Here is a 15486-nt window from a genome sequence, read left to right on the forward strand (position 1 = left end):
TTTCCATCCACTCTTTGGACTTGTGTGGGAATGTCCTGCATCAGACAAAGTCTCATGGACCGCTTTCTTTCATCTGTCCTGGTTTAGGAAAGGCAGCATGGAAGCACCTAAAAACTAAAGCAAAGGGAGGTATAAATGCAGAGCAACAGAGAGGCTTTACTGCAGCCTAGAATCTGTACATAACACTCTGGCATTCACTTACCCCATCCTGGCTGTCATTTGTCACATGGATCACATTAACCGTCACTTGTTTTGATCTTAACAGCCCCAACCTACCCCAGCAAGCTCAGCCTAACTTTTACACGCACAAAAAATGTGTGTTGTGGCAGACACTGATGCACCAAACTTCACTGGAGCTGAAGCAGATGGGATGGAAAAGGAACAGTAGTTGCTCCACGTAACATTTTTCCTACACTTCTGTCCTATGCCTGTGGGTGGGATTACTCCCTGAAGCAAGTTCAAGATTTTCAAGGGATCCTTCAACACTTAAGATGTTATTACCCTAGCAAGAATGGCCAGAACGCAGGGAAGTCCATCCCTTCATAACATCATTTAAGAACGGTACAGAAAGGTTGTGTGCAACTAGTAAAAAGTGGGGTAAATAGTATTTTTTTTACACTGTAAAAGGATTTGCTCAGTTGCTGTAACTTTAAGGTTTTGTTGTGTCACCTTAGTTCTGGCTTAGATCTGAGTTTAACCAGCACCAAAGAAACTCAACAGTCAGTATCTACGTACTTAAGATGGGTCAAGCTGACTAGCTGAAATACTCAGCTGCAGACACCTTGAACTGCTCCACAAGTTCCCTGTGGCTCTCACACATTGGACTTTTACCTATTCCCTAGTCAGGCAAAACTGCTTTTGACCTCAAAGAAAAAAAATATAATAATAATTAAAAAAAAAAAAGATGCAATATGCCTCTCCATAGTCATTATAGTCATTTAAGGGCGTGCGTCTCTAGATTCTGAAGACACATTTCTCCAGAACACAGAAATTCTTTATTGGATAAGGATGTTGCCAGCTTTTATGTTTTTCTTTTCTTCCTCTGTTGTTGCAACTTTGCTTGAACTTTAGTCCTGTTCTTGAGCATGTTCTTGATATCTTAGACCTTTCTAAATGCTAAAAAAATACCTCAACCCTCTAATTAATCCCATGTTTATAAAGAACTGATTTTCAACAGCCATGTCCTCAGATTCTAAATCCACTGAGTGCAAAGGTTCCTGCATTAATAACTTCTTCCCAGTAATGCTGCGATTCTTGAAAGACCCCATTCAAGTTCTATGTCACACAAAACTTTTCTGTGGAGATAATATATTCGGTGCCACTACTCTGATCTTTCTCATTTACTAGAAAATGGCTCTGAACTATTTCTTGAAGTTATTAAAATTAGTGATAGACTTTCCAGCATGTCAAAAAAAAAAAAAACGTAGAGCAGCTGCTCCATCTTGGCAGGTTGATTTTCTTCATTAGTAACTCTTATTAATGAGTTCCTTCTCTGTTCACAGTTCACATGAAAGGCAAACAACTTTCTGGCTCTCTCACTGCAGCCTGGAAAACATCAGATTTAATAATAGATTTAGCACTTGGATAGAATTGTCCATATTCAAAGCACTGTAGAAACACCCTCTGATCAATCCTGACAATAGCCTTGGTAAGCAAATATTATCCAGATACAGATTCACAGACCAAAGGTGGTCAGAGCCATAGTAATAAAACCATAATGCAAAATTTCTGGATCAGTCCAAATCTCAAATTTCTTCTCTCTCTTGCACACCCTGGGATTTCCATCCTGTTAAAAGTGAGAGAAAACCCAAAACACTGTCATCTGCACTTCACCATCACAAATTCCTACCAGGAGTCTGCCTTAGACCACTGGCTTTACAGCATAGCTACCAAGTTCATAAAACACATCAAACATTAAGCCAGGCAGGGCAAAAACACCAAACTTTAGGATGGATTCCTTCTGTATTTCCTGAGGTCCGGAACAATAGACCCCAGCTGTCTAGTCTCTGCTATGTGGAATTTTGAAGAACTGCCTTTCTTTTCTCCTGTAGGCACATCCCCTAGCCTTTCAGCAGAAGTATTTGCAACTATGATAATAAAGCAATACATGAAATTGCAAGGCAACTTTAAAACAGTCCTTTTTGAAAACTGTTGGGGTATGTATTGGTTTTCTTCCTATACTAGAATGGCTTACCCACGTTTTCTGTCTGTTCTGCCTAAGGAAAGTATTCCTTCTGTTATGATCATATATACTACAATGATTCATTCTTCAAATTCATTTCAGTGCATTTTTTGGTGGTGGTAGTCGATTCCTTTGTGTAGCACGTAATAATGTCATCTTCAGTAGGTTTGTTGGCACAACTGCTATGATTTTGCTAACCAATGCAAAAATCACATTGCCCATATGTTGTTACCATATTATTAAACTTTGCTAAGCTAATATTAGAAAACATTATTTGCTCTTTATGAGCCAAGTAGTATGACTTGGTATAGGGTTGAACATTTCTGTTAGAAACAGTAACAATTTACTTATATCACAACCTCTACACAACAGATAGTTTATGGATCTAATCTGACCACTACAAATCTATATCATAGAACGGTCTGGGTTGGAAGGGACCTTAAAGATCATCTAGCTCCCACCCCCCTGCCATGGGCGAGGACACCTCCCACCAGACCAGGTTGCCCAAAGCCCCATCCAGCCTGGCCTTGAGCACTGCCAGGGATAGGGCATCCACAGCTTCTCTGGGCAACCTGTTCCAGCGCCTCACCACCCTCAGAGTGAAGAATTTCCTCCTAACATCTAATGTAAATCTCCCCTATTTTAGTTTAAAGCCACCCGCCCTTGTCTTATCACTGCACCCCCTGACAAAGAGTCCCTCCCCAGCTTTCCTGCAGCCCCCTTTAGGTACTGGAAGGCCGCTGTAAGGTCTCCCCAGGGCCTTCTCATCTCCAGGCCTAACAACCCCAACTTCCTCAGCCTGTCTTTATACGAGAGGTGCTCCAGCCCCTTGATCTTTCTTGTGGCCCTCCTCTGGACTTGTTCTAATGCATCCAAGTCCTCCTTGTGCTGGGGGCCCCAGAGCTGAACACAGGGCTCCAGGTGGGGTCTCACAAGAGCAGAGCAGAGGGGGACAATCCCCTCCCTCGCCCTGCTGGCCACACTGCTTTTGATGCAGCCCAGGACACAGCTGGCTTTCTGGGCTGCAAGTGCACATTGCTGGCTCATGCTGAGCTTCTCATCAACCAACACCCCCAGGTCCTTCACCTCAGGGCTGCTCTCAGTCCATTCTCTGCCCAGCCTGTATTTGTGCTAGCAGATATCATCAGCCCACTTGACAGTATTTCCACAGATATCATGAAGTATTTAGTGTATCGCGCATCTTGAATTCCCCAAACTAATTCCCCTCGTATGCGTTGTCATGGATCATGGAAGAATGTAAGCAGTTTGTGTAATTTTGGTGGAACACATTTCATCCTTTTAATTTCCATACTCGCAGTTTTAAGTGGCTCTGTAAGAAAGAGTTGGTAGGAAAGGCCCTACAAGCACCGAGCATCTATTTTCACTCCTCCTATCTACTGGCAGTGAGCTGCTGTCAAACCTCCAGACATCCCATCTGAATGATTGCTATCCAGCTGACACTCACCCATTCCTTCTCTGTGCCATGCAATTACTTTAGTATCAGTAACTTTTAATCAAAGCAGGGTATTTTCTGCTTAGCCTTCTTCAATCCATGATCTTAAAAATGTAACATTGATAAAAATTACAATCAATTTACAAAAAAGCAAGTCAGTAATTGAGATTTTTTTAAAGTAACTTTTTTACGACGTTACAGGAGGAAATGAACTGCTTGGGAATCAAACCTAGGAATCAGTCTGGGGCTGACACTGGAGCTATTCACTTCCCTCTGAGTATGGTGCAACTTAATCCACCCTCTCCCCGTCCTGTTGTGTTATCTGCCTCCCCAGGTGAATTCTACTTTCACCTTTTAGAAAATGAAGATGGAAAATGTTGTCTGCTAACATTTTAGAGGATTCTCTAGACTTTTTCCAGAAATAAATGGATGTATATGAGAAAGAAAAAGAGAGAGAGAGAAAGAAAAAGAGGGAAAAAAATCTTCCACTTTTCCATTTTGGCCACATTCCCAGCAATCTGCTGAGTCTCTCTACAACTGGATCAAAAACAAAAACCCTGCAAATCCTACATTCCAAAAGGAGTAATTTTTTCCAGCTTTCGTTGTCAGATTCCTCCTCCTTCAAAACATTTATTTCTCTCTCTCTTCAGATAAGCTATTGCTCTCAACAGAGGAAGAAGTAGTCATCAGCTGTAGTAATAATAAAAGCTGTTATCCAGCTCGATTGTATTTAGGGGAGGAAGTAGATTTGCCCATTTGTTCATTATGATGGGTATGAAAGGTCAATACTGTGGTTTATCAGTATCTTCGTTGGCTGTCTGACAGAAAAGCAATCCAGCAACATTTCTGTTTGGTACAGAAGAATGAGTTCTCCTGAGCTACGTTGTCTACATTCTGAGCATGTAGGAAAGATGCTCTCTTCTCTCAAGATTATTAATACTGTTTCACTTACCAGTGCTTCTCTGGCAGGTACCTCCTTTCCCACTGCAGACCACAGGGTGTCTGTTTCACTTTAGTGCCTGATCCCAAGAAGTGCTAAGAGCTTAATTCTTGCTATTCTGAATTCAGATTTGAATCTTTACTCCTAGCACAAATGCTGGAGATTCTTTTGTGATAGATGAGCTGGAGAGTATCTCCAGTATAATGTTAAATAAGAGGTAAGTGGCAAAAGCAATCTGCACAATTGTTGTAGGGTGCATATATCTTCTATTTCACCGTGATATCTCAAATCCAGAGTTGTACCCATTAAGTGACCTTCTTAAGCAAAGCTATCTACATGAAAATTTCTATTCTAAAATAGAAATTTCTATTCTAAAAAAAATCATTTTCTAAAGGTCATCTATATAAGCCTTTACCAGCAAGAACAAAGTAAAAAAGAAGCTTGGTCTCTTGGTTATTTGGGGGTGAAGACTGTTGCCAATAAGTGTTTAGTATTGTTCTATTGCCATTGTTTTGTGCAAGAAAAAAATAAATCATCATCCTTCCCCTATGAACTGCTAATAAAGAACATCTTAAAACAGTGCACAAGCAGACCCAACAGCACTTTGGTAAGATGAAGGCTGTTAACTCCATGGCATACCTGGTGTCCTGGCCAAAACCAGAAAAGGGAAAACAAAACAAAAGCTCTGAGCCTGACACTCCCCTCACATATTTTCTGCTCTTTCCTCTGTCAGTTTCAACTGGAGAACATATTTTTCCTCCAATCTTTGGTTTGCGTGGTGCTGTATGCGTTTGTCAGGACAGAAAACCAGTTCCAAAAATGACTGCACTTCATTGTCAAGGGCAGCAATGATCATGGATTTCTTCTATTTCACAAAAATGTGTTTTAAAAGAAATCAGTGTTTTTAAAGATTTGTTTAAATCTGTGAAAATTCCAGAAAATAACAATACTTTACTGTAAAAGTTTCTGAGCCTTTTACAATAACTGTAGTAGAAATAATTGTCAAATCATCGTCCAGTGCATACAGTTACTTCATTAAGTTGTGACCCAAGTTACGGCAGATGCACCTCACTGCACATTTAAGTGTCACAGTCAGGACTTAAAGAAAAACAAGTGGAATTAAATCTTAAAAGAAGCACAAATGCAAGTTCTCTAATTCATACCAAAAGCCAATAGTACCTGTAATTAGGGGTCACCAAAGCATAAGAGACCTCACAATCATTACTGAGATCACGATACCTGCTTCTACTGAATTCCAGATTCCTCTGAGGTGTGAACTGTTCCTTTTATAGTTTTTACAGTGAGTGTGATGCCTAACTGCCCAGAGCTCTGAGATTAAAACGGAAAGACAAGTAGGAACAGCACCACAGAAGATGACAAATGCATCGTTCTCAACTGAGGATTTAGACAGCCTGGAGCTTTTTGGAAAGTGGGAGGAAGCATAAGATATTACAGCATCGCACATCAATAATATAGAAAATAGCAATAATAATAAAACCTTTGGAAAGACAAGTAAAAGGCGTGTAGATACTAATAATCATGTTACTATGCTTTAAGAGAAAAATAAGGAAATAAACACTTTACAAGATAAACATAAAATGTTCGAATCTCATGGGGAAAGAGGTAATGGCTCCAGCAGGAGAAAGTAGCTACAATAAAGTTATATATAATGATCTACTGTGGTTCCTTTATTTTAATACTGCTTTAGAAAAGTACCCGATTAAAAGCCAAAAAAAAAGAAAATATTTGCTGTTACATGAATGTGACAGTGTAGGCTGCAGCTGCTGTATCCCGAGTTCCACTACAGGAGCTTACACCTTACAGGCCTTCTCTTCTACCCCTTCCAGAAGTAGTGTCTACAGTGAAGGAAGACGCACCAGCAAAATCCATGTTTGGGGCTGTGTACAGGATTTGGAAGACAGGGGCCATATTCCCAGCCCAGTTACAGGCTGCTCATGACCTTGGTAAGTGAGGCCAGGCAAGACCACAAAGCGGGCCTGGGCTTCTCTAGGCTTCATCTCCCTGGTCTGCAGAGCACGATGGAAACAGAGATATGCACAGCAGCTCTACACCTACCCAGAGACTCTGCACTCACAGAAGGTTGCATTTGTTTAAGAAGCTCTGCAGGGACCTTGCATGAAATGCCTACTCCAAGACCATAGCACAGACATGCACATGCCCTCTCTTAATAGCTATAGTGCAAAATAAAGCATTTTCTACAGCACAGACTAACAGAGGTGAATTTCCTATCAGCTAATCAAAGCAACTCCCCACGTAAGCAATGCCCCACAGCCCCCCAAGGCAGGTGCCAGGTCTCCCTGTGTTGTGGAGGGAGAGGTTCTCAGCCACTCAGAGCTGTGGTCCTACTACCTGACAGAGTCCCTAAGCTCTTTTGTGCGTGGTGACCGCAGCATCCCTGTGTTTCAGCTTGGTACAGATATGCTGGGCGATTCAAAGTCTGATGCACACAGTTACTGTGGCAGCAGGAACTACATAAATAGTACGTAGGGCCCCCACAGAGGGCTTTGGGGGACCTGCTCCTAATCCAGGACCATTGTCTCCAAGAAGGCTTTGGTATTTTTAAATGATCAACTAAAATAGGTGGCTGAGTGCCAGTACAGGACTGATGACAACAGACACATACAAACTGATGCTTTCTTTTATCCTCTATTGTGGCAAGTTAACTACCAACGTATGTAGAAATGTAGGCTTGATTGCAGCGTAAGAACTCCTAACACAGGTATGAGTCTAGGTGAACCAGAAATACATAAAAGTAATTCCTGTTGATAGACACATTCTGAGCTGCCAACAGTGATTTGAGTACAACACTAAGCAGTAAGAAGAGAAAGCCAGAGTCATTCCATGTTAATTCAAATTGCGAGATGATGAAGGTCAGGGGACAAAAAGCGAAGCAAAAATATAAGTAATACTTGTCAGATGGAAAAGGACAAAACCAGTTGGAAAAGAATTTTATTTTTCAGAAAATTTACAAACAGTCATGGTGTAAAAAAAGACACCCTATAAAAAAAGTTGACAGTTTCTCAAACTACAGCATCAAATGAAGTTACAGAGCAACAAACTTACAGTATAATGCCATTCCTCAAATTAGTATCAGCTAAGTAGCTGAAAATTAAGTCTAATAATAAATCTCTACACCTTACTTAGAAATCCCACAACAATTCAACATTCTGAACTTAAAATATTCTTACAATACACACAGAATTCATCTCTGCATTAATCTATAGCACTGAAATCACCTAGGCAAAAATTACATAGCAAAGGCACACCTTGAGAAGTTTATAATGAGGAACATCTTGTGCACACTACAATAACATAAAATAGAAAGCAAATCACCCTGCATGCTTGCTTATTAATCCCCAATGTCTAATGTGAAATACAATATAGAAATTAAAGAAGCAATATTTAGTGGTTTTATTCATGCTGGTTCTATTCTTCATCCAGAGTCAAACAGAAAGGCTTCCTTCCCCTGTTTTGTTTAAACCCCAGCACCCTCCCAGGGTATGTTCTCCCTGTGTTCCTCATCAGCCTTGTCATTAGGGGAGCAGGTGGCTCTTAATCTAGTCAATCCCCATCCCGAACGCCACCAGCCCTTCCACATGTGCACGTCTTCATCCTGCACCCTGTCTCCAGCTCTTCACATGCTGAACTCCAACACAAAGACAACATCCCCAAATCTAACTTCCATTTGCCAAGGTTTACATACAGGGCAGAAAATAAATGCTTCCATGCATTATTACTGCTGTAGGCTTTCCTCTGTTCTGGCCACCCACTCACTTGGAATAGGAGGCATTTAAAAAACCATCAACACAATTTAATTAACAGCTTAAGTTGAAATTGCAAAGGCACTCCAAACACTGGCACACTAAAGCCTTTTGAACATTAGCTCAAATAAATGTGAAAACCTGATGTCTTCATTAATTCATAAATCAACTCCTTTTGGCCCTAATCTCAATTCAGAGCATGAGAAATAAGAATTATTTTTTAGTTACGGCAATGGATTTCTGCTTTCAATGCATTTGCCATAAGAAAAGCCAAACACAGTACCTATTAAATACTGCTAAAAATAACTTGACAATGTATCAAAAGGTTATTTTTTTCTTTCCAAAGTAAAAATAAATTTGTCAATCATTCAATTTAATATAAATTCTTTCCCAAATACTTTCAGCTGGGTAAGGGAAAAAAAATGTGCATATGATGCTAAAACAAGAGTTAGTAGAAGTGTTGCACCAGCGTTTCTCTGTCACTAAATTTGCTTACTGATTATTCCTGAGATTCTTGCCAACTGATATTAGTAGGGCTAGCAGAGTCACTGTGAAACCTGACAGCCCTTCACAATAATATATATCTTTTTATACATATACACACATTTAAACATATATATATACACACACACAAATAAAAGATGTGGATTTGTATGTCACAGGGGTGACCAGACAGTTAAAGAAGGAGTGGCACAATTTAGTCTTGAATAGCACTGAAGCCGTATAACAGAATGCTTACTTTCAACTGCCAGTCTGCCACAGATGTCCAGGGAAAGCATCGATAAAATCATCTCTAAACTGACAATTCAGAGCACCCATAAAGATTTAGACCATATGAGCTAACCCCAGCCCAACTGGTTCCTTCCTTGCTGCCTCCAACAAAGCCAAGCTGGAGCCTGACCACCAGGGAGCACCTCACTGCCCGCACTGCAGAAAGAGCAGAAGTGGGAGGCTGAGTCTCAGGCCCTTGCATCGAGCCAAGCTTTCAAAATTAGGCTAGAGGGCTTGCAGATGGCTGGCTTCGACGGCCCCAGAAGAACACCGGTCCTAAAAAGCAGCACAGACACAACCTCCGCCTCCTACACCAGCATTTCCCTTCCTCCCAAATGCCACAAGAACACCACAAAGAAATGTCCAAGGTGCTCACGCACTGCTGTTACAGAACCACACAAGCACCTCAGGCACAAAGGATGTTCTAGTTCTCAGATGCGAAGGCAGCCAATGATGCAAATACATGAAACATCACATGAGAAGAAAACAGCCCCTAAAGTTTATAATCTTTTATTTTCTTTCTTAACTTACTCGACATTCAAGTCCTTCTCACAGCAGTGATTTACGTAATCCCACATGCTGAACTAAGAAGTACACACTTCAACAGCAGTACTTAATTCCTCATACAGAGGTCTCTTGCTGAATCCTTACTTCACACATTCCTAGTTTGAGCACTCCCGCTGACTTTACCAGCATTTCAAGAGCTCACCAACACAGCTTTACCTTCTTCTTGTTTATCAGAAAAGAAAAAAAGTATTCTCCAGAATGGATAAAAACAAAAATATTTTCTTCATGCAATGTATAAAGCTTACTGCCATAAAAAGCCAAGAATTTTACAGGGTTCAGAAAACTTTTGGGAACAAAGTCATAGTAACAGATAGTGATAGAGATAAAAATGTGTTTAGAAAGGTATGTGAATCTCCATGCTTCAGGTTTTAAGTTTTTCTGTGACTGGTGATCAAAAATAACTTTCCCTGCAAGTATACTGCTTCTGTATACCTCCTCAAAGTATCTGCCAGAGGCCAGTTATAAATACCATACTGGATTCAGCAATCTGTTATGGAGTGCCACGCTAACTGTGCTATCTTCTCTTTCCCCAGTAAGAAGCTTCACTAATCTGGCTTCTTGTGCAAGACTTGCTCACAAACTGCATTAATAAAGAAAAGAGAAATATTAACAACATAAAAATATGCACTATGACCACCCTAAAGAGCAGCACATGCTATTTGGCCTCCCTTCGTTCTTCTTTTGAAGTGCCAGCAGCAAGACATATCAATGACCTCCATACTAAATTATTGTTATTATATGACAAATTCAGCCCTCTCATGTGCCTGCAAAGCTTCCATCTCTGTCACCACAAGCCACTCACATACTCTCAAAGACAAAACTTTAAAAGCAATGATTGATGGCCTATATTATTCAGTGTTTTCTGGATCAGGCACAGATTTTGAGGAACTTGTGTACTAAGCCTCTCAACTTGAGCATAAACGACACAAAAGTAAATACCTATTACAATTATAAAGGAAATAATAATATTTATGACTTGCAAGTTAAGTCATTTTAAATTAATCATGCTCTATTATTAAGTAAGGCTTGTTAGCATCTGCTCAGTGTTAGGTATTTACCTTTAGTCCACCACAGATTGGACAAGCGGAAAAAAGAGCTCTTGTCATCCCAAGGTGGGGGCTACAAGTGTCATAGGGGTCAGCTGAGACTCCACTAGGTGGTGCCAACTCACTACTTTTGGAGTCTGACACCTGTCCTTGTGGCTTTGTATCTGACCACCTCGAAACAAAATCCACATGTGTCTCATCACTTGAGTCCTTGGTGCTTTCTGGAAGTAAGGATGAAGGCCTCCCTCGGTCCTGGCTGTGCTCAGGCACCCTCTGTGCTTCTAGGCGTGGTAGTAGCAGTTTCGGGTCACTAGCACCATGAGGTGGCAGGGTCTGGTCCTTGGGTAGCGTGGAATCTGCACTCTTCGGTTGCACATCTTTAGCAGCTGCCTGTAACAAACTCCTGGGTGTGTCATAAATATGTCTGAGAGAGCTGGGAATCTGATACTCTGATCCCGCACCTCTCTGGGGCTCACTGTGAGGACAAGTACATAAATTCTGATCTGAAGGAAAGTTCAATGGCAGACTTAGCAACGATCCAAACTCATCACCGTGGCAAATGTCCAAGCTCCCAGCATAGGAAGAGAAGCTTCCAGAGTAAGAGGAGTGACTACCAGTAGCAATTCCGCTGTCAGAAGAACTCTGACGACCTATTTCCTGTAGCTGTCTGGATCGGAGGGGCTTTGGAGGTGGTTTTGTGATGCCACGTGCCCCTTCTGGAAGGGTCTTTTCTTCCCCAAGATGAATGCCCTTTGCAGCTGCCAGTCCATGACTCTCTTGCGAGGTGCTGGCTGAAGACTGTTCAGGCCAAATTGTCAATCTGCTCCCAACACTAACATCCGAGTGGCTGGTATCTGAAGATGAGCTTGAAAGACTCCTATCATCTCCTAGAAAAGAAGAAAACAGATCAGGAGAGACTGAAAGCAGAATGAGTATATACAGAAAGGACCCTAAAATTCTGTCTGCTTTGTAAGGGAAAGTTCTGTCAGAACACCAGAATTCCTGTAATAATTCCTATCCCCACCGGAAAAATAAAATGCAATAGTATGTTAGCTCACCGTAACCCTAGCACGTTGTGGAATACACTGCATTCGGTGCTAACTTTTTAGAGTTGATGCACCCAGTTCTCCCCTTTTCAAACATATTTTACTCCTGTACAGTTAAATTGGCTTTATTTTAAACACTCCTCTGACCGCACAGGCAATAGTCGCAAAGGCCCATATTCTCAGAATAGCAGAGGATGTTCTGAAAAAAAAAACTAGTCACTGTAACCCAACAGTATATAAGAGATTTCAATAGTTCTATTTTATCTGAATCAACCAAATGGTCACTCGTTTTTTTTTTCCCTCCACTGAAATCTTCTCTGAATGACAAAGTGAATGTTAGAGACAGCAAGAATAAAATCAAACTTAAGACTGTCCTGTCCACTGATGTCTCCTACACTGTACTTCTCTGTAACATCCATACTAAAAGGCAATATTATATCACAGCCACAAACAAAAATGACAATACTACCATTATGACAACGCTTACAAATCTACATAGTAAAAGATCTCCCATGATTAATTTATGCATACATTGCATGATTTTTTTTGCTCAACGATACTTGCAAGAACACAATTACAGCTATCTACAGCTATCCAAGACAGAAGATGGAAGAAGAAAAAACCAAACATTGGCATAAAAGGGCACAAGGACATTTTCAAACGTACGCAAAACACCACCCCCCTCCTGCAGCAACTCCACGAAGTTATTTTCTTCATTCTTAATAAAACCTATTTTATTAAGACACATACAACACAAGCGGACATCAGGATCACTTTGTAGGTATTAATTTTAATTAATTAATTTTAAATCTTGGGCAAGAAGTTACCAGATGGGGATGGTATGTGAGGGGTCCACCACAAAACACAGCGTGAGCTTCGGGTGCTGCTAAACTATTTCTATTCTTAGTTTAGGGGGAAGTGTTTAGAATAATTTTCATACTCTGCATGGAGTAATTCTTGTTAATACTATCTAATACTTGCTAATACTATCACAAAAGAATAACATTTATCCCATGAAATCTAATCTTTCTTCTCCCACAGTGCCTATTGCTTGACAATAGCTTGTGACCCCTACACAAGTGTAACTCCTGAGATGAAATTATGCTGCCACCTAGACAGAAGGCATGAATTACAAAAAACTTTGGTGTAGTTCTCAGCAATATGCCCAGTACCTGAAGAAAAATACCTGCTAAATAAAACAGTTAATCTTCTGACAAAAAAAAAAACATTCTTAATTGGAAAAAAAAATATATTAATTTATTTGAAATCACTTCTCCTAGTCTAATGTTTTAGTTACTTTAGAACTTTGGAAGGGAAGCTCTCCCACAGACTTGCAGAAACTACAACACAGAGCTCCAAGGCAGTGGCAGAACCTAGATGTACAGATTCAGGCAAATGCCCTCCCATGATCTTGTTATTATAATTTTCCACAAACACAAATGCTTAATTTTCCAGTGCAAAACTCAGAGAACAGTATATGAAAAAGCTTACTTTGATTCCTCATTCTCTGAGGATTATAACATTATTAGGAAAATGGAGGCAAAAATTCAAGTAAATCTCAAGCAGAGGATGTACATGAAGTTTGGCCACATGTTACCTAACCAGAGTGACTGGGTTAAAAAACATGCATGCTTCACTATCCAGTTTCATTTGTTGTACATCAATCTAGTAGATATATTCAAAGAAGCGTCAGTGGTATTCAGTCACAAGCCACTTTATTCAGCAGTGACTAAAAATCAAGACTAAAGTAGCCATAGACATATATAGAAGCAAATAACTAAGCTCGAGGTCCTTCACCAGCCATTTTTAGGCTTGTAGACTTTAGAGTCAAGAGCAAAGCAGATGTTTTGAGAATCTAACTTTTGTTATTAAGCAATTCAAATGGCAGTTCGGGGCACAGGCCCTTTTAACAAATCTAGCGTTAGACACCAATTCTTCTTTGATACATAAATAACTCCAGAAAGGACATGCACAGATACCACCAGAAAAATAACACAGAACTAAAGCGCAGGAGTCTTCAGATTTACTACAAATATCTGCTGTAAGCCTGCTGTGTGAACTACACAAGTCAGTTCATCTCACAGGCTGACATGAGTCAAGTACTTAATCAGATACCAAACTGGTCACAGGCAGTTCATTTGAAGTTACACATGAAGAGTTTCAGCAGGATTCAGCATACTAAAAGATTCTCTTGTATTAATACTGTTTGATCCAAAACTCACTCTGCAACAGCAGCTCAAATGAAACATCTTGACCATCGCTCTATTATTTTTCTTTTAAGCTCACCATCTTATAATTATATACACATGGTCATTCCTAAAGCCCAGAAAGGAAGGGAACACCATTTATCTTTATTTAAAAGACATTTCTCACCTCCACTGCCCTGGCGACTTGTATGGGACAGCAAGCTCAAGCGCTTCTCTAATTGCAAAGCTTCATGAGCCAATCTTTCTTCTGAATAGGCTGGATTTGTACTTGGATCTTTAAAAGGAACATACAATAAATAAATAAAAAGAAGATGACACAAGAAAATATATAAATAAAAATTTAAAAAGCATTCTTATGTTAGACACTCTATTCTTGTGTTACAGGAGATGGAAAATACTGATTGGAAAATATATGGGACAATCTGCCTTCAAACACATCCTGAAGAAATGCTACATAACCAGTCATAATTTTAAATGTTAAAGACTTTTGGAGATTATACCCAATGTCAGTAAGATTTGCCACCAAGGACAGAACCCAGAAGAGAACTGTATTGGAGGAAATAGCTACATAATAATTAGCATCCAGCAGGTCTAGAGGAGTTAAAAGCTAATACACGACATATAAAACGTGTCCTGGTTTCACCAAACTCACCAGGTATTTTATCATCAAGATAGAACAGAATTTGTCATCCTACAAATTTATAAATCTACTTAATAAACCTAGAATCATAGTGCTTAAACTATTTGATACCCTTACAACTGATGTAGATCATGTATTTGCAACGACATTGCTTTAAAGTTTGATGTTCAGACCATCACTGAGTTCAGAAGTCAGAGGAGAAGCAGTGTGGTGAGTGTGTTCCTGTTCAATACAAGGTAAAATAGAATGATAAAAAACAATACTAAAATATGCTACAGGGGACTTTCTCCATGCATTTTGGTGAATTTGCCATTCCAGCTAAAATTGCTTCGCTGCAGAAGACTCTTTCCATTCCAACAGAAAGACCAGAAGTTACACAGAATGTGGGAGAACTTTCATGAGAAAAACAGACCAGTTTCCTCTAAACCACTTGGTTTGCAACTAGGCATAGCAACAAAACCAGATGTCAAAAGTAATCATAACCATCATCCCAAGAGAAATCTTGCAGATTTCTTCGAACAGCACTAACAATTGTGTCATGTTCAGCAGTTGCAAAGGATATGGTCTGCTAACTTGCTCATCATCAGAAGTTTCAGAAGCCCTCAATTATCCAGGGAAAGGAATTAATGACAGATAAAGCAGATTAGCTTCCTCACAGCTGTGGCTCTTGTATATTTGATCAACTTTGAAATAACAGCACACCACAAAAACATTTAATCACTGAATCATTTAATAAGAAGGGGAAAAGGAAGAAAATGGCTACACATTGCTATGGTTGAGTTAGTAAAAGAAAAAAAAAAAATAGTTGAAATGATGAAAGGACAGTTTCCTTTTCAGCCCAGGTCCTTCCAT

At 40.0% G+C, this 15486-nt stretch overlaps 1 protein-coding gene across 3 annotated transcripts in view; it reads right to left on the reverse strand.

Annotated features, from left to right (window-relative positions):
• Positions 1–15486, reverse strand: part of DOK7 (docking protein 7) — a 65832-nt gene that overhangs the window by 28282 nt on the left and 22064 nt on the right. For 2 of the 3 annotated variants that reach the window (XM_040555670.1, XM_040555671.1), the window contains exons 6-7: positions 14161–14268; positions 10754–11628 (exon numbers count right to left, since the gene is read on the reverse strand). In XM_040555670.1, the coding sequence (XP_040411604.1) occupies positions 10754–11628; positions 14161–14268 (983 nt within the window). The remainder of the gene's footprint in view (positions 1–10753; positions 11629–14160; positions 14269–15486) is intronic. The other variant, XM_040555672.1, reaches the window with a different exon arrangement.

This window comes from Cygnus olor, chromosome 4 (assembly GCF_009769625.2).
Source record: "Cygnus olor isolate bCygOlo1 chromosome 4, bCygOlo1.pri.v2, whole genome shotgun sequence".
In the NCBI taxonomy this organism is placed as follows: domain Eukaryota; kingdom Metazoa; phylum Chordata; class Aves; order Anseriformes; family Anatidae; genus Cygnus; species Cygnus olor.